Genomic DNA, 21,630 nt, shown 5'->3' on the forward strand with positions numbered 1-21,630 from the left:
CTTAAGGATCCCCAGCATGAGTGGCATGATTTTACCCAGGGGTTATTTTAATGGAATAGTGCCCTTGAAGCCTCTCCAAGGACTTTGTTGCTGCTCTCTCCGTTGGTGTTCTACCCAGTTTAGGAGGTCCAGAGAGCAGGACTCCTCTGAAGAGGAGTTAGATTCTGGGGAAGACTCTTTTGGCATATTCCTTTTAGATCCCTTCTTTGGATTATGGCTCTGAGAAGGAAGACTCTATTAGCCCAGACTCTCTGTTTTGGGGATACTATTTCTCATGTGATGGATTTCTATAGATGGGATTGTTCTCAGGTTTCTGACATTCTGAAGAGGTATTATGAGCCACTCCAGATGGAGTGTCCCTAGCCCTGTGCTGTTCCTTCTGTCTTGGCTACCATTTTAGATATCTTGTCAGCAGCTTCTGTGGCCCCAGATTCTCAATCTCCAGTCCCTAAGAAACCCGACAGATTTTACAAGGTGCCTGACGAGTGTAAGTTTCTTTACAGATTTTCTACTGCTGACCATTCTGTAGTTTGTCGCTTCTGACAAACCCTCTAAACTTTTGCCTTCTACAAAACTACTTCCTTCAGATAAAGACAGCAGAGCCATGGAATGGCTGGGCAGGAAGTTATATACTGCTGCCACCATGGCCTTTTGGGCTATTAATTACCAGACCTACATGAGTAGGTATGTTTTAGCCCTTCTGTCTTAGGCTTCCCAGGCTATCTCTGACCTTCCTGATTTTGAAGGGAAGGCCTCATCCCTGTCTTTACTGCGCTCCATTTCTCAAGTAGCCCACCATTATATTAAATGCAGTTATGATGCAGCTGATGCCTCCTGTAGAGCTGCTGGTTTTGGTTCTGTTTTGAGATGTTACTCTTGTCTTTGTCTCCAGCCTTTGCCTGATGATATTAAGGCTAAACTGTTGGATGCTCCTGTTGATAAGAACCTGCTTGGTTATGCAACTGCTAAGGTTTTTAAGTCTCTGCAGGATAAAGGTAAGGCCTTGCAGGAACTGAAACTTATTTTTGTTTCTCTTACTCCTAAGTTCCAGAGGAATTATCCATCTAAATCTGTTTTTGTTCACAGACAGCCTCACCCTTCTCTCAAAGGTGATTGGAGATCTAGTCAAGTTCCTCCTGCTAAGTCTGCTCAGACTCCCACTTCTCAGAAACCTTCTTTTCAAGACAAGCCATGTTCTGACTGTTTTCTTCCCCTTTCATAAGTCAGGTTCCTTTATCTTTGTCTTTCCGGTCCCTTCCCAATTGGCTAAGAGTCACTCAAGACTCTTGGGTTCTGTCCGTCATCCATCAAGGATACTTCATAGTATGAAAATCACTACTTTCTTTTCTGGGCATCCCTCAGTCTCCTCAGGAACAGCTTCCTTTCTTCCCAGAATTACTTCAGGGCCTTCTGGCAAAAGGCATCATTCAAGCTGTGCCTCCTTCCAGGAAGGGAATGGGTTTTATTCCAAAATGTTTCTGGTTCCCAGGAAGAAAGGCACCTAGAGACCTATTCTGGACCTTTCTCAGCTCAACATCTTTTTGAAGATCCCTTCCTTTGGGGTGTTATCATCTCAGACCCTGTTCCCTCTTCTTCCCCAGGCTTTCCTTGTCTCCCTGGATCTCATCGATGCTTTTCACATCTCAATTCACCTCCTTATCAGGAAGTTTTTGCATTTTTCTGTTTCGTGCTTGCATTTTCAGTTCTTTGCTTCTCCCTTTTTACTGCCCCAAGGGTTTTCACCAAATGCCTCACTCCTGTGATTGTTTTTTTTGCAGGATGAGAGGGATTCAAGTCTTTCCTTATTTAGATGACCTACTCATTCAGGTTTTCTCCCGTGAGACCTTGCTTCAGCACCTCCACTGTACTGTTTGTCTTGTAAAGCCTGGGGTTTACAGTAAACTTCCAGAAGTCAGTCCTGGTTCCTTTTCAGGATCATTTGTTTCTTGGTTTCAGGTTCCAGACCATCCCTATGCTGGCTTCCATACCTCCTCCCAAGGCTCTTTCTCTAATCATCTTTTTTCACTCCCTTCTTCCTCTGGTTTCACTTCCAGCCAGGAAGTTTCTAATGGCACTAGGTTTCATGGTTTCGACCATTCTTATGCTACCTCTTGTCAGGTTTCACATGAGAAAGTTTCAGTGGCCCTTAAAGTCAGTATGGCTCCAACACTGTTATCCTCTAGATTTTCTAGTCTCTTCTTCCGTGCCCGAAGCTGGAGTTTCACTGGTGGATTCATCAGCTGTCTGTCAACCTGGGACTTCCTTTTTTTAGCCTCCAGTTCCCTCTCAGGAACTTTTTTTCCATGCTTCAGACATGGGGTGGGGAGCCTCATTCGGGTCTCATCAAGGTCCAGGGTCTCTGGCCCCCTTATCAGAGGTTCAGACCACGTCAATATCAAGGAGATGAGATCTCTCCTTTTTTCACCCTTTAGATCTTTCATTCCCTTTTTCTTCAGGGTCTGCCCAAAGTCTTTACAGACAGTACCACAATAGTGGATCAACAAGAAAGGGGGGACATAGTCCTACTTTTTATGCAGGCTAGCTCTTCAAATTTGGAATCTAGTTGTCCAGTATTAAGTGACTCTTTAGACTGTATACAATCCTTCAGAGCAAAACATAGTGGCAGACTCTTTGAGCAGGTATAAAACACAGACTCACGAATGGATGCTTCACAGAGATGTGTTTCAGGACATTGTCTATCTGTGGGGTACTCCTCTGGCAGATCTTTTTGCCTCGCCTTGGAACAGACATCTTCCTGCTTTTTGCACTGGAGTCCCCAGTCCTCTGGCTTGGAAGGTTGACTCCGTGTGTTTTTCTTGGAAGGGGATGTTTCTCTATGACTTCTCTCACCTTCCTCTAATTCCGAGGGTTCTGCTCAAGATAGAGCAAGACTCCCCCAATATCTTGTTGGTAACGCCCTTTTAGCCCAGACAGCACTGTTTCCCTCTTCCTCTGCACCTAGCCAAGGACAATCACCACAAGTTATCTCACAGGGTAGATCTACTCGCACAAGACAGGAGGCCTCTCATCCATCCTCACTTGTCCATTCTTCAGCTGACGTTGTGAGTGATAGAGTTTTGATCCCTTTTAGGCCCCTTTTTTCTGAGGACATGCTTAAGGTTGTGCAGGAGGCCAGGATACCCACTACCAGGAAATCCTATTTCTACAATTGGAAGAGATTTTCTGTTTGGTGCCTTGCTCATAACCAGGACCCACTTTCTGTGGAGATCCCTCTGGTTCCCTCTGTGTGCGAATTGCTCCATGCTGGGTTAGTATATATTTTTCAGTTAAAGCTCATCTTTCAGCTATTTCTGCTCATCTGCCTTTAACTTCTCCTCCTTAGATTAGTACTATGAACCTATGATGGCCTAGTCTACAACAGCAGCATATCCTTCAAAATTATCACAAAGTCTTGCCACACAGCAATATCGCTGTGACAGGTTTACAGATTTGTTATCCAGGTATGCCCAATGGTCACAATTGTCCCTATCCAGAGGAAACCCAGCGCTGCTGCTGTAGACTAAGCCATCGGAGCATAGAGCTTTCTAAGTGGTATGGATGGGGGAGAGAGGGAGGGAGGTGTAGGTTGGTTTAGTGGGTACTTGATAACCAGTCTTGTTGAGCTCAGAAATGTGAAGAAGACTGAACTTGCTCTAGAGGTTTTGTGTTGTATTTCTAATTCCATGTATATTTTTTGTTAACAGTAGTTCCAGAGCTACAGGCAAGGATGTCTGAGAGGGAGGAAAGGAAGTTTGCAGAGATTCCACGGGAGTCTTTGAAGCTTATGGCAGAGAGTGTTGGCATTGATCTTTCAGATGAGGTGTCGTCTATGTTGGCTGAAGATGTTTGTTACAGACTGAGAGAAGCTGCTCAGGTATGTGAACAAAAAAAAAATCTAATTTCATATTAAATATACATATCACAATAATATTTGTCTTAAATTTTGTGGCTGGAATTAACACTACCCAAGTGCCATATTAAAAACTGCCTGTTTCATAGTGATGGTTATCAAAATGGTACTACCATTGTTTATGTAGGATGCAGGGATGGTGCATTGCTGCCAGATGGACATCCTTTTATATGGCAGTTTTCTTGTACTTTTATTCTTAACTGCCTTCACTGATTGTCTGTGTTATTTCTTTCCAACTGTACTACTATGCATTATTTTTGTCTTGCTCATTGGTTTGGGAAACTAATTTCACACAGTTTTGAATATGAGTCATCTCTTTAACTTAAATGCCTTTATTATGTTATCACATAAGACATTGACAAACATACATTAACAGAAAACGAACCATATTAACATATATTGTCATTTACATATATTATACATCGCATCTTTTTTTTTCTTTGTAATTATCTTCAGTCCAACATTACATAAATTGCTGAATTCCTGTCTTCCCTTAAAGCTCATTACTCCTACTGGACATTATTCATGTATTGTTCCTACAACGTCCATTTTTATCACGCATTTTTAATGTTTGTTTTTCTAATGAAGTCCTAGTGTTGGACAAAGTCCTTACATTTCTGCTTTTTTGGTTACATTATATCTGGAGAAAAAGTTTGGATCAGCCTTATGCTTCATCAAGTGCTTGTATTTTGTTCTTTGTCATATTTCACAGTGAATAAATGAGGGACTGTAAAATAATTTTAGTGTTGCTGGTCATCTTTCTGTTTATCTCCATCTCCAAAGACCGGATTCTGGTTTCGGACCAAGGTACTCATGATGATTCTAGTCAACACCTGTACTTTTTTCTGTCTTTCAAGCATTTTCCTTTGGAACATTGGAAAAAGTTTAGCCTGTAGTCTCTCTATGAACTTTACTGTCAGAATGAGAACCAGAGTCCCCTTCTGCTTGCTGGTTCACTTTTTGTTGGATAGGCTTTTTTTTTTAATTTTATTATTTCCTACTTGTTCTGCAGTAATGTCTTTGATCCTCCAAGAAAAAATACTCTGAAGGCAGCAAGATACAGCAGCTTTAATCCCACACCTTCCTGTCGACGTTCCCTGACTGCTGTGATAAATTTGCATCAATCTTGCCCAGTGTACAGCAAATAATCATTTTCCACAAACATTTTGCTATCTGTAAAGTTTAATACTTTTCCCTTCTGCCACAATTTTGTGAGTATCAAGTCTTTCTGCTGGTATGACTGCATCTCTTACTAATATAGATCTTAGTTGCTTTCTCATGGTCAGGTTTGGAACATACACTCTATGTACCATTTCAATTAACAAATCCTGCAGTGGAAAACCAGCACAGTTACTTATTTATGCTTTCATAAAAGTAATAGTTTGTTATAGTTTCTCTGGTGCAATAGAAAATAACAGGTTTTCTCTGGGCTTGCTGGCCTCTAACTCTGTACTATTTTTTGAAATGGCTTTTCTTGAGAAGCCTTATACTCAGCCAGCTTTTTTTCCCCTTTCAACCTCTGATTTTTGGAGTTTTATCAGTTCATCTGAACAGCTACATAAAGCTTCTTATATTTTTTCCAGCCTTTTGTTGTTTGAGTTGAATATATTCCTTCAGTGTTTCATTTGTTTTACTTGCTTCTCACTGCATTTAATGTGTTTTTCCTGTAAGTTACTGAAAGCCATTTCTTGAACCAAAGTTGAAGCTTGAAGTGCTTTTTGCCAACTAGCTGTAGAATCCTTTCCAGACAGTGTTTTCTCTTCACATTTTCTGGTTGATTTTTTTTCAGGTTTAGTAGATTTTTATTCTTTGCTGGCATCCAGGCAGTGTATTTACTAGCCAGTAATGGAATTTTTCTCAAGCTGACAAAATCACTGGCTCTTATTTCTCATTTTTTCACACCGTGAAAATTGAAATTAATCTGTTGATCAAAGTGCAATCATCTTGGAAGTATCTTGGGTCTTCTGTATTATCTACCACTTATTATCCTAACATTTATTTCATTTTTGTGCCCATTGACTGTTCATGTACCATGTTGTGATCTTCGGAGCTGTTGAACTACAAGTATGAATGAAGGAACGTATATGTACTAAAAGATTGTGGTATCTTAGAGTATTCTGTCTACTCCAGCAGCATTGTTGTTGGTATGTATAAGTACCAAGAGTGTGGATAGTTCAGCCCCCCACCACGTCAGGGGATGCAGGGGTGTGAACTGCCCTGCAAAAAAAAAACGTTTCAAAAATATAGTAGCAATTTTGCATTTTTTTTTTCAGTTCATACTTTGGTCTTTTAGTTGGTGCAGTGTGTTAGGGCTGTGAGCTATAGTACAGGGTTTGATTCCCTCCGCCCTCATTTGTCTTCTGTGTGACCTTGAGCAAGTCACTTAACCATATATTGATCATGGGTCACATCTGAAAAGGGACTGTGTCCAGTGGCTCTACCTGGTTGTTATTGTCACTTGTAGTATTGGGTCTGGCACTTCAGATGGGGAGACTTTCATTTTTAAATTACAATCATGATGTCAGACCCCTTTTGTGGGAAGCAACATTTTAAAAACTATTGCCATCAGTAGGTTTTGATAAGAACCCTTTAACAACGCATTTCACGTGGAATATTTAAATCTGAAATGTGAAAAATTCATAGTAAGTTAGAGCAGTACGTAAAACAAATGTTTATGTGTAAATGTGTTAGGATATAATGAAAACGTTAACACTATCAGGAAATTCAGCTGTAGTGACATACGCTTGCACTGGCTCATTGAATATGGGTATATAATGTCATGTAGCCTAATAGAAAAAAAAAAATTTAAAGCTAATAAAATTTATACTTGTGAATAAAATAAGAAAGTGAAAACTTGCAGAGTTAAAATTGTAGTAGACCTGTAACCTGTTAAATCAGTTGGTAAAGTAATGCCATATGTAACATAGATGATTATGAATGGGTCATCAACCATAACCAGCTTATTATGTGTTCGAGACATGGATGCCAAGAAATTCACCTTGAGAGCAAATTTCTCGACATCCATGTCGAGAACACATAATAAGGGTCGCCGAGAAGATCTTAATTCTTTGATCTGCTCTGTGTAGTGTTCTTCTGGCTTTGAAAGCCATAAAACACATCATGAGGGCTGTCAGAGAGGTAGTGTAACGCAGTCTGTTATGTTTACACTTGCCTCCATATCCCTTAACTGTCTAGATTTTTGCAGGACAAACAGATTGTTTCATATGTTTAGTCTGTTCTTCATAAAATATATGGTTTTTGGATGAGCCAGCAAGGCTTGATGTTGCAAAATAATGACATATATTTGAGTTTCAGGGTTTGCATTCTTCAGATTATGCAGGCAAACTCGCATCCTGTTCTAGCAACTCTTAACATGTCCTTAACTTCCTGTAAAAAACTTAAGGGTATGGACAGCAGGCAGAAACAAATGGTTTGTTTTGCTGCTGTCATTTGCTATTCAGTATAGGCTGATTTTACTGCTTAGTATGGGACCTGACTTAAACAACTTTTATTTGGGGTGCTTAACATTTGTTAAGGTGGGGTTGCGTGCCATTTTTGCACTTAACTGGTTTGTCTTTTTCCAAATATCTGAATGTAATTGGCATACTCCATGCACTACAGTGTTATTTTCTGTAGATACAGTTGATGAGACTTCCAGCACATTGTCAAAAGATAAAAGAAATGAAGAGCTAGTGTTTCAGTGATGCCAGTTCCATATACATATTTTCCTAATAGTCATAAGAATTTATTTTTAAAGTAGTTATTTATGATACTAGGACTGTTGCCATTCCTTTTTTTTTTAAAACAAGAAACACATATCATGTATGACATAGGCAATCGTACATTTATATAAATGAAAACAAACCATATTGACATAATTGTGGTTGCAAACATTATACATCTGCCCCTGCCGTCATTGTCAGTCAAACATTGTATTGCTTATTCAGATTCTGCCTTCTTTTAAACCTCAGTCCTGCTCTGCATGTATTATTCCCACAGTTCCCATTTTTTCAATGTAATTTGCTCCTATCCTTTTCTAAAGATCTCTGTTTCAGTTGTTTTATCTCTTGTTACTATATTCACTATTTCTAGAACAGTTGGTTTAGACTTTTGATTTCCATTTTTTAGAAATTGCTTGTTCTGGCAGCCACCAGAATTAAACCCAGCAAGACCTTGTATAGGCAATTCCAAATTTGTATCACATCTCATAGGTTCATAGGATGATACTAAGCTGTTGGGCCAGAGGCCCTTATAATCCTAGCCAAGAATTTCACCCATGTTCCCTCAAAGTCCGCACCCATTTCCCCTGTCCCTGTGTTTCCCCTGTCCAGCAGGGACACAGGTGGAATCCCAGGGGTGTATTTTCTATTTCCCATTCAGTTGTCCAGGTCCCTCTTAAAGAGGGCTAGAGAGGTACTCTGCTTCACATGGAGAGGGAGTCTATTCCCCAGATGGGGGGAGTCTTTGGGACACAAATCTATCCCACCAACAAGTTCTATTAATGTCACAGACCAGGTTAAGGCCTTGTGTGCGGTTTGCACAAGTGGAGTTTGTCTTACAGATATGCAGCAACTCCATCAAGGCTGGGTCTGAAATGGCCTTGTATGGCAGACACAGGTCACCTCTGAGCAGTCTGTATGAGACCGAGTAGAGAGACCAGGCTTTTAGCCTATCTGTATAGGATAGTTGTTTGAGACCCTGAATTTTCCTGGTCAGAAACCTCTGTGGTCTCTCCAACTGCTGCATGTGCTTTTCAAGGTACATGCCGAAGGGGGCATTGTACTCTAATGGATTTGATAAGGGAGGAGTACAGGGATATTATGACCTCCATGATCCTGGATGAAATATCTTTATTTATGAAGTGGACCATGTAGAAAGCCTTCCATAAAATAGAGGCAACATGGTGGTCAAAAATCAGGTTGCTATCAACCTGGGTGCCCAAGTCCCTCACGACTGATTGCATGCTTACTACATTGTTATTAATGTGATAATTAGTGGGGATGACATTTTCCCCAAAGGGGATAATGATGCATTTCTTGGCATTCAGTTTGAGGCCATGCTTCTGGCACCATTCATTAGTTTGGGTAAAGCTCTCCTTGGAGGATGTTCACATCACTAGGGGAATTTAAGACAGCATTCAGCTTGCAGTCATCTGCAAAATTGGTCAGCCACAGACCACTGGTTTTGGCTTGTACCTCAGAAAAGTATATCCCAAACAGTAGAGGCCCCAAGACCGATCCTTGAGGTACACCGCTTGTTGCAGGACTACTACTAGAGGTGGCTTCCCGTACTTTGACTGATTGGGTTCTTTCAGTGAGCCAGTTAGCTACCTATCTGGTGACATATGGGTTGATGCCTAGCTGGGAGAGTTTATTTATTATGCCCTAGTGGAGAATAGTGTCAAAGGCTTTGGCTAGGTCAAAGTAGGTGGTGTGTGTCATCTTCCCCTCGTCCATGGCTTTGGTGACTGTTTTGAAGAAGTCGACCAAGTTTAACAGGCATGATCTCCCTTTCACAAAACCAAACTGTGTGGGGTCAAGCGTTTGGAGGTTGCCAATGTCCTTGTTTGTAAGATCCATGATAATGTGTTCCATGGCCTTGCAGATCAGGCTAGTTAGGCTGATGGGCCTGTAATTGCCTGGGTCAGTTGATGCTGCACCTTTGTGTAGAGGGATGACAGTGGCTGTCCTCCATTCAGCGGGGTTGAAGCCGGTGCTCAGGCTTTGGTTGAATAGGGTGTCTAATGGAGCTGAGAGCTCATGCCTGAGTTAATGTAAGATACAGCCAGGGATTTTATCGGGTTCCATAGAGACTATATTTTTGTCTTTGAGAGGGCATTAAGGACCTGCTCCGCAGTGATGAGGGAGGGGGCTGGTGCTGGGGATGTCGTGGTTTACTGATGGAGAGGGATGGGGGGTGAAGTTTTCACTGAACCTGTCTGTCAGCAGGTTGGCTATATCTGTGGCATTTGTGTATGTGGTGTTATTGACCACCAGTTCAGAGCAGATTTGGGTGTTGCCTTTGAGATTGCAGACATATGTGAAGAAGGCCTTGTGATTGTACTTGGTGGATGTGGCCAATTTGAACTCAGTTAGCCTTAGAGGATTTCACCAGTGACCTTATTTGCTTGTTCAGACAAAGGAGAGATTGCTTCAACTTGGCACCTGCTCCTTCTTGGCCCTGGACAGCATTTTTTCTTTCCTTTTATTATAGAGTTTTATTGCTGCTGTCTACCACACAGGTTTACTCTTCCTTGAGGAAGTAACTGTTTTAATTTGTTTGAAGTAACCAACTGAAGCAGCTAGTTTAAATCTGTCAAAGTAGGATTGTAACGTTTTATTATAGTTTTTAATTTTTTTAAAGTTTAATAGCTTTTTAAAATATTTGTAAAAGTTTTAGGTGCGGTATGCAAATTAGCAGAGGTCTAAGGGCAATAAACTGTTATTAGCCCCCCCAAATATTTTTAAGATCTGGCAAACGTTCCTCTTCAGAGGCAACAGCGTCTTCTCTTACTCTATTATATGAGTGTATGTGATGAGCCACAGGAGTGCCAAATACTAGTGTTTTCACTGTAGAGATAGAAGTTTGTGAAAATGACAGGAGGCTGAAACCTCCTCGACTGCAAGTGCCTGTTTTGAGGGTGAGGGATGAACAGGAGAACTAGGTTGAGATGTAACAGTACCACATGGACCTGCTGTCCAGTACACAGTTGGCCGAAATGCCAGGGTTTCAGAAACAGCCACCTGTACCAGTACATATGGGGTGGGGGTGCAGTAGTTTCTGGAGGATCATTATTTTTTTTTTAGAAGTTTTTGCTTTTTGACCATTTTTTTTTTTAAACCTGCCAAGACAGGATAAAGGGATTTCTTTTTAATGGTCTGTACCTCTTTTTTTACCTGTTGGTAGCAACTTTTATTAGTATTTTGTAATTTTCCTAATTAAATAACTTTACTTTTTTAATTTATTTTTGCCATAAGTTTTATTTAAGAGCAATACTTTACCGGGTCATTTTTTAGTAAACTGAAACCACTTATTTAAATATGTACAGCTTTTTTTTTCACAATTATGATACTTAAAATATGCATTTTTTAACAGGGATTTGATTTTGTTTGCTTAACTTTATTTTTTTTAAAGACTTGCCTTGTAGATTTTGGATTTTGATAATTTAGAAAAGAAGGAAAAAATGACTATATTAATTTGCAAACCATTTAGGGAGGGAAGGGAATGGATTTTGTTGTGCAATGACAGAGGTAACCTTTTTTCACAGCACCCCCTTGCTTTTGTTCCGTTACGAGCTTAAAATTTACAGCTTTAGGATTACGATCGAGATGACAGAACAGATAAGTACTGTATTCAGAACTGAGCACTCTTTTGGACTCTGAGGTTACTCTCTTTTGGACTCTCTGAGGGTACTTTTACACAGTTTTACCTATGTCCCAGCATGCTCTGGGCACATGAACTTGATTTATCAGCACACAAATACTTATGTCCCAACAAGCTGTAGGCTCATGAACTTGATTGAACAACACACACACCTATGTCTTGGCATGCTATAGGCTCAATAATTTGATTTAACTTCAATAACTTTTTCTTTTCTGTCTTTTCACGTATACATTAAACAACACAAAACATTTTTCATGCCTCTTACCTTTAGTCTTGAGGGTATCACCTTCGACACAAGGTGCTTCCTTCTGTTAATTTTTTTTGTATGTGCATACACATTAATAAACTTTGTCTTATTTTTTGTGGGGGTCCTTTTACTTTTACATATACCTAACAAGCAAATTTTTGTGTGATCCTCCCACTATTACTTAACTGAGTTTGCTAGTTAGGTATATGTAATTTAACAAAATGGCTATGCGCTCTCCTTTTTACAGTTATCTGAAGAGAGGAAAAAATGTTTTTCACAAATTGCTCCCCCATTTCTAGGCTAATATATGTCTGAACACCTTGAATAGTTAAATATCTAAATTTCTGACTATTCCGTAGAACTTTCAGTGCTGGGCTCTTGTAATTTATTCTACACTGCCTTGCAACAATACCAAAGTTCAGACTCAGAGTCACTGCACCAAATGACAAGGTACACAAATGAATAGTTTTTAGTCTTGAGTTAAGAATAACGCTTTAGGATGTGCAGAGTACTGGTTTATTTTATAAACAGCGCTGGGAGACGGCCTTTTCAAAATTTTAGATCAGTCTCCCAGAACAAAGAGAACTGCATTATTTTTTACGTTCTTTATCAATTTTATGCATGCAAAACTTTGACGTTACATAGCGTTTAACAAATCCATGTATTTTAAAATATTGCATGCTCTTGTGATTTTTGTTTAGAGCTTCCCGTGAACACTTGACAATACACCATTTTTAAAACATAGACCATTTGGTCTAAGAATCTTATCCTTTGACCTTGTTACATTCAGTACCAGTATGCACTATCTTTATAGACATCCTTGCAGCGACTCATCTCCCAGCCTGAGCAGGCCAGAGCTTAGAAAGGATTTTTGACAGATTGGTTTAAAAATGTTAATAGAAAAAAATATATATTTTAAATATAGTAACATTCCTTAACTTCTTTAGCATTTAATTTGTCTTTACTTATGTCAGTACACTATAATTTGCTAATACAGCGAATGCAGTTGTAAGGCACTTGAAATATAAAGCTACAACTTATGTGAAACTTTATTTTACATAATTATGCATATGTTTTACCTTTTTATTTTAACATAAATATATTATAAAGATTTTATTTAACTCATTTGTTAACTGCAAATTAATATGCATTTTGTAAAAAAAAAAAAAATTCTAAAACACATTTGTTGTTAACACCAGTCTATCAGATTCCATTTTTGAAACTATCTTTATCCCCCCAACTTCCACCTAGGGCAGCCTGATGTCCAGCCTGTATACCAAAGCCTTTAGGTTGTAATGGGTACACTGTATGTCAGATGTATGCACCCCCACACATGGTATAGGGCATAAAGCTGATGTCTGGAAGTACCAGCCTGAAAATTCTTTGCCACCAGTCCAAACGTCATCTTTGGTTGTTTGTCTGAACACTTGTTCATCTGTTGGTTACCAAGCCGCCTTCAAATAAGTGCCCCACTGGGGTTTTTGTTATCTTATCTCTTTTTTGACTTTGTTTTGGTTTTTGGTTTCATGCCATCCAGAAAGGGGAAATGCCAGTGTAGGAGACAGATTACTCATAAAGATCGTCATGAGCAGTGTTTATTTTGCTTGGATGCTTCCCACGACTGTATGTCTTGTGCCATTTGTCAGGCCTTTGTGCCCAAGACATTGTGTAGTTGGTTGTCCTCCTTAGATATTTATTTAGCTAACCGCTTCAGGCATTGATTTTCTAAAGACACCAAAGAAGGATCTTCCAGGCCCAAGGGTCAGCCGTCTATAAAGATGACGACCAGGAATGTGCAGTCTGATTCTTCTGCTGTGTCTCTTGAGGCCAATGAAAGCCTGAAGAACCATACAGATGTTCTTCATCTCACATTGCTGCAGTCCTTACATATGGGTAGTCCGCTGTTATTAGGCTGACGGTCATGGGCGCTCAGATCTGACATCAGAGCGTCAGGGTATAAAAGCGCATGACCGACGTCATATCCTCAGTCTTTTTTGCCGCATGGTCCGATGCAGAAGCAGCGTTGCAAGTGCCGTTCGGCGTTCTGAAATTTTCGTATTCTGAGTTTCAGACCGAAACCAAGTTGGGCTAAGTACCCCGTTGGGGAATATTTTTGTTTTTTCTTGCCTCAGTTAATTCCGGATGTCAGAAAAAGTGAATAATTGTATTTCTTGTGGGAAACAGATACCGCATAGGGATTATCACTCTCTTTGCATTCCTTGTTTGGGACCGGACCACGACGTAGTCGGGTGTCGGTTTTGTGCTAGGTTTAATAAGCGCACTATAAAAAGAAGGTTAGATTGTGCTAGATTAGTCTTTGGTAAGCGGTGTAATTATAATATGCCGTCGGATCCTCCGACGCCCGCTTCCACGAAGAAGCGCAAAGACAAATCCTTGAAACCTAGACAGGTTGATTGGTCTGTTTCGGATGCCGGTCCTGCAGAACCTACAGTGGAGCAGGTGGATCCGGCTGAAGTTTCTGTTGAGTCTCAGGGGGAAACTTTGATTTTGCAGGATGTGGTCTCACAGGAGTCAGGTCAAGCTGAAGGGGCCTCTCAGGTTACTGTTCTCCCTTCTATGCCTAAGGTGGTTAGGCCTTCTGCTACTATTTCTAAGGCTTCTTCTAAGGGCAGGTCTGTTTTGCCTTCCTCTGGTGTCCCTCCAGGTACTTCAGGGTCTGTGCCTAAGAAGCACATGCTTAAAATGGCAGAAGATTTGATTACTTTAATTAGAGGTTCTATGCCCCCTCCTGATAAGAGGCCTAGGGTGGAGCCAGAGTTGGAAAGTTTAGATCAGGCCTCAGATGACTCAGACTCTTCTGCTGAAGATATTCAAGATTTTCCCCCTTATTCGGATTCTGATGCAGAGGATTCCACTCCTTCTGCTTCTCCTCCAGAGGATTTTTCATTTTCAGAAACTCTGCATTCCATGAGGGAGCATTTTAAGTGGGAAGGACAGGATTTCTCTGATTCACGGAAGAGGCTTAGGGAATTCTTGTTTTTACCACAGCATAGACCCTTGGCTATACCTCCTGTTTTGGATGTTGTTCAAGATGTTTTCTCGGAGGCTTCCCTTAATCCAGATTCTTTGCCTCCTGCGCCAGTTAAACCGGACAGGTATTACAGGGTGCCTGAGGCTCATAAATATCTGTATAAGAGTCCTAGGGCGTCCCAGAAACTATTAGTCAGGGGCCTAAGGGTGTTAGAGCTTCTGTTGTAAAGAATCCGGTTCCTCTAGATAAGGAAGCTAGAGCTTTGGATAGATGGGGTAAGAAGGTTTATACCTCTTCTACTTTAGCAATGAGGGCTTTAAATTGCCAGTTTCATATGTTGAAATATCAGAATTTCCTCCTTTCTCAACTAAAATCTAAAGTGGATGCTTTGGCAGAGGGCATAGAGTGTAAAGAATTGCAAGATTTAGTACATGTCTCTGAACAGGTGGGTAAGCATTCTCTGCAATGTGGTTTTGATGCTGTACAGGCCTCTTCTAGGGTGGCTGCCACTGGTTCAGTTCTTCAGAGGCACGCCTGGCTTAAGGATCAGAATTTGTCCGAGCATGTTAAAACTAGAATTCTGGATGCCCCTTTACAGTCTGAAGTTTTGTTTGGTCCCCCTGTGGAGTCGGTTTTGAAGAAAATGGAAGACAAGGCTAAGTCCATGCAGACTGTTAAAGTTTTTTGCAGGTGCAACCTCCAAAGTTTAGTAGAAATTGGCCTACTAAGGGGTGGACCTACCCTTCTTCTGATTCTCAGTCTAGGGGTAGATCTAGACGTGGCAGGGGCAGAGCTCACGGTACATTCAGGCCTAGAACTTGGAGTTCACCTGCACAATCTGCAGGTGAGGGCAGGGGCCAGTCCTTTCGTAAACAGGCCCAATGACCTGCATTTTCAGCTGCCAGATTCTTCTTCCCTGGCAGCTCCTTTGGGAGGAAAGTTAGCACTCTTCAAGCAAAACTGGCTTTTAGTCACCCAGGACAAATGGGTATTGGACATTATAAACCGAGGCTACAAGTTCTATTTCCATACGTTGCCTCCTTTCAAAGGCATGCCAGACGTTCCTCCTCGGCAAAGGATAGAGGCTCATAAGCAGATTTCTTTACTTCTTCAAATAGGAGCTATACAGCCAGTTCCTCTGTCAGAAGTGGGACTAGGATTTTATTCTCGCCTGTTTCTAGTACCAAAGAAAGGGAACACGTGGAGACCAATTTTGGATTTATCTATCCTCAACACTTATCTGGACATTCCAAAGTTCAAAATGCTGACGTTACAACAGCTTTTACCTCTGTTGGGAAAAGATCACTGGATGGTAACTCTGGATCTCAAAGAGGCTTATCTTCATGTACCTATCAGGCCCAGTTGCAGGAGGTACCTGCGTTTTCGGGCTGGAAGTTTACATTATCAGTTCTCTGCATTGCCCTTTGGCTTATCTACTGCCCAGAGTGTTCACGAAGGTTCTGGCTCCAGTGATAGCCTTTTTCAGGTTAAGAGGAATACAGATTTATCCTTATTTGGACGATTGCCTGATTATTGCACAACACAAAGACGAACTTCTTCAGCATCTACAGTATGTGATGGTAGTGTTAAGATGCCTAGGGTATTCTGTGAACGAAACAAAGTCCAGTCTAGTACCCTCTCAGGACATGTGCTTTCTGGGTGTGAGACTGAATACAGCTTCCCAGATGGCCTTTTTGACCCCGGACAAACAAAGAAGCCTTTCTCTTTATTTCCATCAAATGTCTCTACAGTCCAGGCTGACTGCAAGGACAGTCCTTCAAGCCTTGGGGTTCATGGCATCTTGTATTCTAGTGCTTCCCAATGCCAAACTGCATATGAGGAAGCTTCAATGGTATCTCAAAAATGTATGGACACAACACTGCCAAGATTTAGACACTGTCATTCAGATAATACCTTGCATTCAGAAAGAATTTTTGTGGTGGGCTCAGGAATGTCACCTAAACAAGGGACTCTCTGTGACCCGACCAGAGGCGAGTCAGATTCTAACGACAGATGCCTCGGACAAGGCTTGGGGAGCACACCTCAATGGAAAATGGGTGCAAGACACGTGGCCTGTCAGACTTCAACATTTGCATATCAACTTGAAGGAGATGTTAGCAGTCCAATTTGCATTGATGGCTTTCAAGGATTTACTTCACCCAGGACAGGTGTTGATTCAAACAGACAACACTACTGTCATGTGGTACATCAACAAGCAAGGGGGAACCCATTCGCACCCTCTTTGCAGGCAAGCAATGATTTTGTGGGAGACTGCTCTCAGTTTACACCTCAATCTTCAGGCAAGGTTTCTACCAGGAGCACAGAACTCCTTAGCGGATGTGTTGAGCAGACAAATTGTGGATCCTCACGAGTGGAAACTGGATCCTCATGTGTTTCAAAAGTTGACAGTGTTATGGGGGACTCCAGACATAGATCTGTTCGCTTCTCCACTAAATTACCAGTTGCCAAAGTTTTGCACAAAAAATGTTTCATCCCACAGCTTAGAAGGTGGATGCTCTATCATTCAGTTGGAGCAATCTTCATGTCTATGCCTTTCCACCTCTGCCTCTCATTCCCAAGGTACTCCTGAAGGCCAGAAAAGACAAGCCATCCATGATTCTGATAGCGCCGGATTGGCCTCGACAGCACTGGTACCCACTACTGAGGAGTTTGGTACGGGAGCCTCCATGGCCTCTGCCTTTGATTCCGCATCTTTTGTCTCAGGAGGGCAATCACTTCCTCAATGTCAAGATTCAGTCTCTGCATCTCACAGTCTGGCATATTCTGTTTTAGACCCTGGAGGGTCTCGGCTTCCACAACAAGTTTTGAATGTTATTTTGGAGGCCAGAAGGCCTAGTACAAGGAAAGTTTACGCTGATAAATGGAGGAGATTTTTCTTTGGAGCAAAGCGAAGGACTTTGATGTTTCCAAGCCTGATTTAAGTGTTTCTCTTCAATATCTTACTGAGTTATTGGACAAGGGTTTGTCTTTCTCCTCGATAAAGGTTCATGCTGCAGCCATTTCTGCTCACTATGACTGTGACCCTCCTTTATTTTCCCATCCTTTGTTTAAGCAATTTCTTAGAGGGGCAAAGAACATAAGACCCCCACGTAGAGCTCCTACTCCTGCTTGGAATCTCAATTTTGTGTTGGAAAAGCTTACTCTACAACCTTTTGAGCCTGCAGCTACGGCCGAGTTAAAGTATTTATCACGGAAGACTGCTTTTTTGTTGGCCATTACCTCTGCAAGAAGGGTTTCTGAATTACAGGCCCTTATGGCAGTGGAACCTTTCCTGATTTTTCATAAGGATAGGATATCTTTGCGTACTAATCCTTCCTTTATGCCTAAAGTGGTTTCTAGTGTGGCCTTCAACCAAACTATTCATTTGCCTACTTTTTATGCAAACCCCCAAAATAAAGGGGAGAAGATTTTGCATACTTTGGATATTCACAGGCAGTTACGTTATTATTTGAGCAGAACTAAGGGGTTCAGGCAGTCTCAGCAGTTGTTTGTTTCTTTTGCTTTGGGTTCTCAGGGAAAACCTGTTTCAAAACAAACTATTTCTAAATGGATTGGGTTTTGTATTTCTTTCTGTTATTCCCATCATGGTAAGGAGATTCCGGCTGGAATCAGACCTCATTCCACTAGAGCTACTGCCACTTCTACTGCCTTTCTAAGGGGGGTAGCTACAAAAGATATTTTGGAAGCAGCCACTTGGAGTTCAGTACATACTTTTTCCAAGCATTACCACCTTCCTCTTTATTCTAAGTCTAGGGCTGGATTTGCCACTGCAATATTACAGGGCATTTTAGCAGCCCCTAATGCTTTATGATTTTGCCATCCTCCCTTTACCTCTGCTTTGGGATTCTACCCATATGTAAGGACTGCAGCAATGTGAGATGAAGAACATAGTACAGTTTTGTACCTACCGTAAGTGTAGATGTTCGAAGATCCACATTGCTGCAGTCCAATTTACCCTCCCTCCTTCCCCTCTGTAGTTTGGCATGGTTATATGGTTGGGGTGATGGTTGTTGTTGAGCATGTTTTTGGGAGGTATCCTGTTTTTGGGCTGTGGCCTTTCTTTTTAGGGCCTTCTGACATCTGGGGCAAGAAAAGACTGAGGATATGACGTCGGTCATGTGCTTTTATACCCTGACGCTCTGATGTCAGATCTGAGCGCCCATGACCGACGTCAGCCTAATACTTTGGTATTCGGGCCGACCGAGGACAGCGGACTACCCATATGTAAGGACTGCAGCAATGTGGATCTTCGAACATCTACACTTATGGTAGGTACAAAACTGTACTTTTCTCTTTTGGATTCCTTTGCTGCGACCACTTTGGAGGCTGGCATGGATCCGGCTTCACACATGTCCATGTATGCCTTGCAAATGTACAGAGGGAACCGCAGCTGATCATTTCTGAAGGACCTAGGAGTGTTTGTCATATTTTGGTAAGGGAAGAGATTCCGACTACACTAATTGAATGTCATCAGGGATCAGAGCCTCCTAAAATCTATAAGTTTGACACACCCTTAAAAAAAGAAGCAAAAAAGCAAACCTATTTCTTCTGCTCCCAAAGCTCCTCAGATGCCTTTATAGCTCTGAAGCCTCCTCAGGAGGTTTCTGTTCCAGCTCCTCCTTGATCTCCTACACCTCTTAAAGAGGACTAGGGAGCAAGATTCCACTGATGAGGATGAAGATTCTGATGAGGAATCCCTGACCTATTCTTCCCAGATTCCTTCTCCCTTAGATTATGGCTCTGAGGAAGGAGAGTCTGTTAGTGCTGAGTCTCCTTTTGAGGAGATTTCTGTTGGTGACAGTCTCCCGAATGATGGAATTTTTTAAATGGGATTGTGCTCAGGTTTCTAATGTTCAAATGAGTTACTTTGGTCTTCTACAAATGGAGTCTCCTAGGCCCTGTGCTGTCCCTCCTGTTTTTGCTGTCTTGTTGGATGCCATTTCCTCTGCCTGTTAGGCTTCCGATTCCTTCCCCCCACTCCTAAAAAAACCTGATAGGTTTTATAGAGTGTCTGAAGTCTGAAAGTTTTCTGTATAAGTGCCGCTCTACTGATCCTTCTGTGGTGTCAGTTGCCTCTGACGAGCCATAAAACCGTTGCCTTCTACAAAGTTGCTTCCTTCTGATAAAGACAGCAGAACTATAGAGAGATTCATAGGTAGGTACTAGGCTATCGGCCCAAGGGCCTACGTAAGCCTAGCTAACAAGGTTCCCTGGCTTACACCACCCAAGAAAGTTATTTTCTTGTGCCACTGTCGAGCAGAGACACAGAAGTGATCCCCGGGGTGTATTTCCCATTTCCCATCCACTCATCAATATTTTTCTTGAAGAGTGCTAATGAAGAACCTTGCTTGACATAGATGGGTAGCCTGTTCCAGAGTATGGGAAGTCTCTGGGACAGGAATCTATCCCTCCAGTATGTCCTGTTTATTGTGATGACAAGGTTTAGGTCCCTAGAGCGTGTAGCTCGAGGGATTGGCATTTCTTTAGGTGTAGCATGGCCAACAGCTCTGGGTTTGACATAGCTTTATATGTTAGGCAGAGATCACCTTGGAGTAGGCGATATGCTATGGAGTAAAGCTGGAGTTTTGTCAGTGTAGGGCATTTGTTTGAGGTCAGTAATCCTCTTTGTGAGGTACTTCTGTGGCCTTTCCAGCTGCTGCAGATGTCTTGTGAGGTACATTCCAAAAGGGGCGTTGTACTCTATAATGGGTCTAAGGAGTGTCGAGTAGAGAGGAACAATGACCTCTATTTTCCTGGATGAGAACCCTTTTATGATGAGGTGTGTCACGTAGAAGGACTTCCTGACTACTGTGGCAATGTGACTATCAAAGGAGAGACCACTGTCCACCTGGGTCCCAAGGTCTCTTGTCACACATTCGGTGTTAAGTAGATTGCTGCCTTTGTGGTAGTTCATGGGTACAGAGTTTTTCCCAAAGGGGATGACACTGCACTTTTTGGCATTGAGCTTTTACAGGATCTGAAACGCATTTTTGTTTCACCTGTTCCTAAATTTCAAAGAAATTACCCTAACAAGCCAGCTTTTATTTGTAGACAGTCTTGTCCTCCCCCAAAGGTAAGGGTGGTAGAAGGGCTCTTCCTGCTAAGGCTATCCAAACCTCTTCAGCTGACAAGCTTCTTTTTCCTGACAAACTAGGTGCTGTCTGACTATTCTTGCCCTGCTCTTCTCAGTCATATTCCTGTATCTCTTCACCTTTCCTTGTACCTTCCCATTTGGTTAAAGATCACTCAAGACTCCTGGGTTCTTTTTATAATTTGCCAGGCAGTATTACATGGTCTGGAAATATCTTCACCCTTTTTGGACATTTCTCAGCCTTTTCATAGGTTCATAGGTGTGTACTAGGCTAATGGCCCTGGAGCCTATGCAAGCGTAGCCCAAAAATTTTGCCCAGGCACCTTGCCACCTGATGTTAGTTCACAGTGCCCCTATCCAGTAGGGCAACTGGAATGATCCCTGGAGTGAACTTGGTTACCCATCCACTCGTCAAGATTTCTCTTGAAGAGGGCCAGCGAGGTGCTCTGCTTGACATGAATGGGAAGCTTATTCCAGAGTATGGGCAGTCTTTGGGAAATGAGCCTGTCCCTCCAGCATGTTCTGTTAATTGTGGTTACTTAAATTGAATTCAATTACTACAGCCCCATTAAGATATCTAAAACATTAAATACATTGTTTTAAACCATATTACAATAAAAAACATAGAAAATACACTGTATTTTGTTCAAACCATAAAAATCCTTAATTTATTATGCTTTTATTCAAAAATAACCTTCAGATTTTAATCTGAGAGTGGAACTGATAGATATATTCGTGTTTAAACCTGGGAATGATGTTGCATTAGTTTTTAACTGCCATCTTAGTTCCCTATTTTCCAAAAAATCATTAAGGGGACCACCTCTATCTCCAACTGTAACTTGTTTTAATACTGAAAATCTAAAATCATGTCCCTCATTATTACTAATGTGCACTGCCAGAATATTTTTTAAATCTTGTTTTTTAATATCATAGGAATGTTGATACATTCTGCTCCTAAGAGCATTAATAGTCTTCCCGATATAAAA

The 21,630-nt window shown here is 41.5% G+C and overlaps 1 protein-coding gene across 2 annotated transcripts in view; it reads left to right on the top strand.

Moving 5' to 3' along the window:
- The window catches only part of TAF6L (TATA-box binding protein associated factor 6 like), a gene marked incomplete in the record, with an annotated part of 985,055 nt that overhangs the window by 86,199 nt on the left and 877,226 nt on the right, over positions 1-21,630 (top strand). The window contains 1 exon segment of one of the 2 annotated variants that reach the window (XM_044057070.1): positions 3,705-3,874. In XM_044057070.1, coding sequence (XP_043913005.1) covers positions 3,728-3,874 — 147 coding nt within the window. 2 annotated transcript variants of the gene reach the window in all.

This window comes from Protopterus annectens, chromosome 15.part0 (genome assembly GCF_019279795.1).
Source record: "Protopterus annectens isolate FY-2018-M chromosome 15.part0, PAN1.0, whole genome shotgun sequence".
Lineage (NCBI taxonomy): Eukaryota > Metazoa > Chordata > Ceratodontiformes > Protopteridae > Protopterus > Protopterus annectens.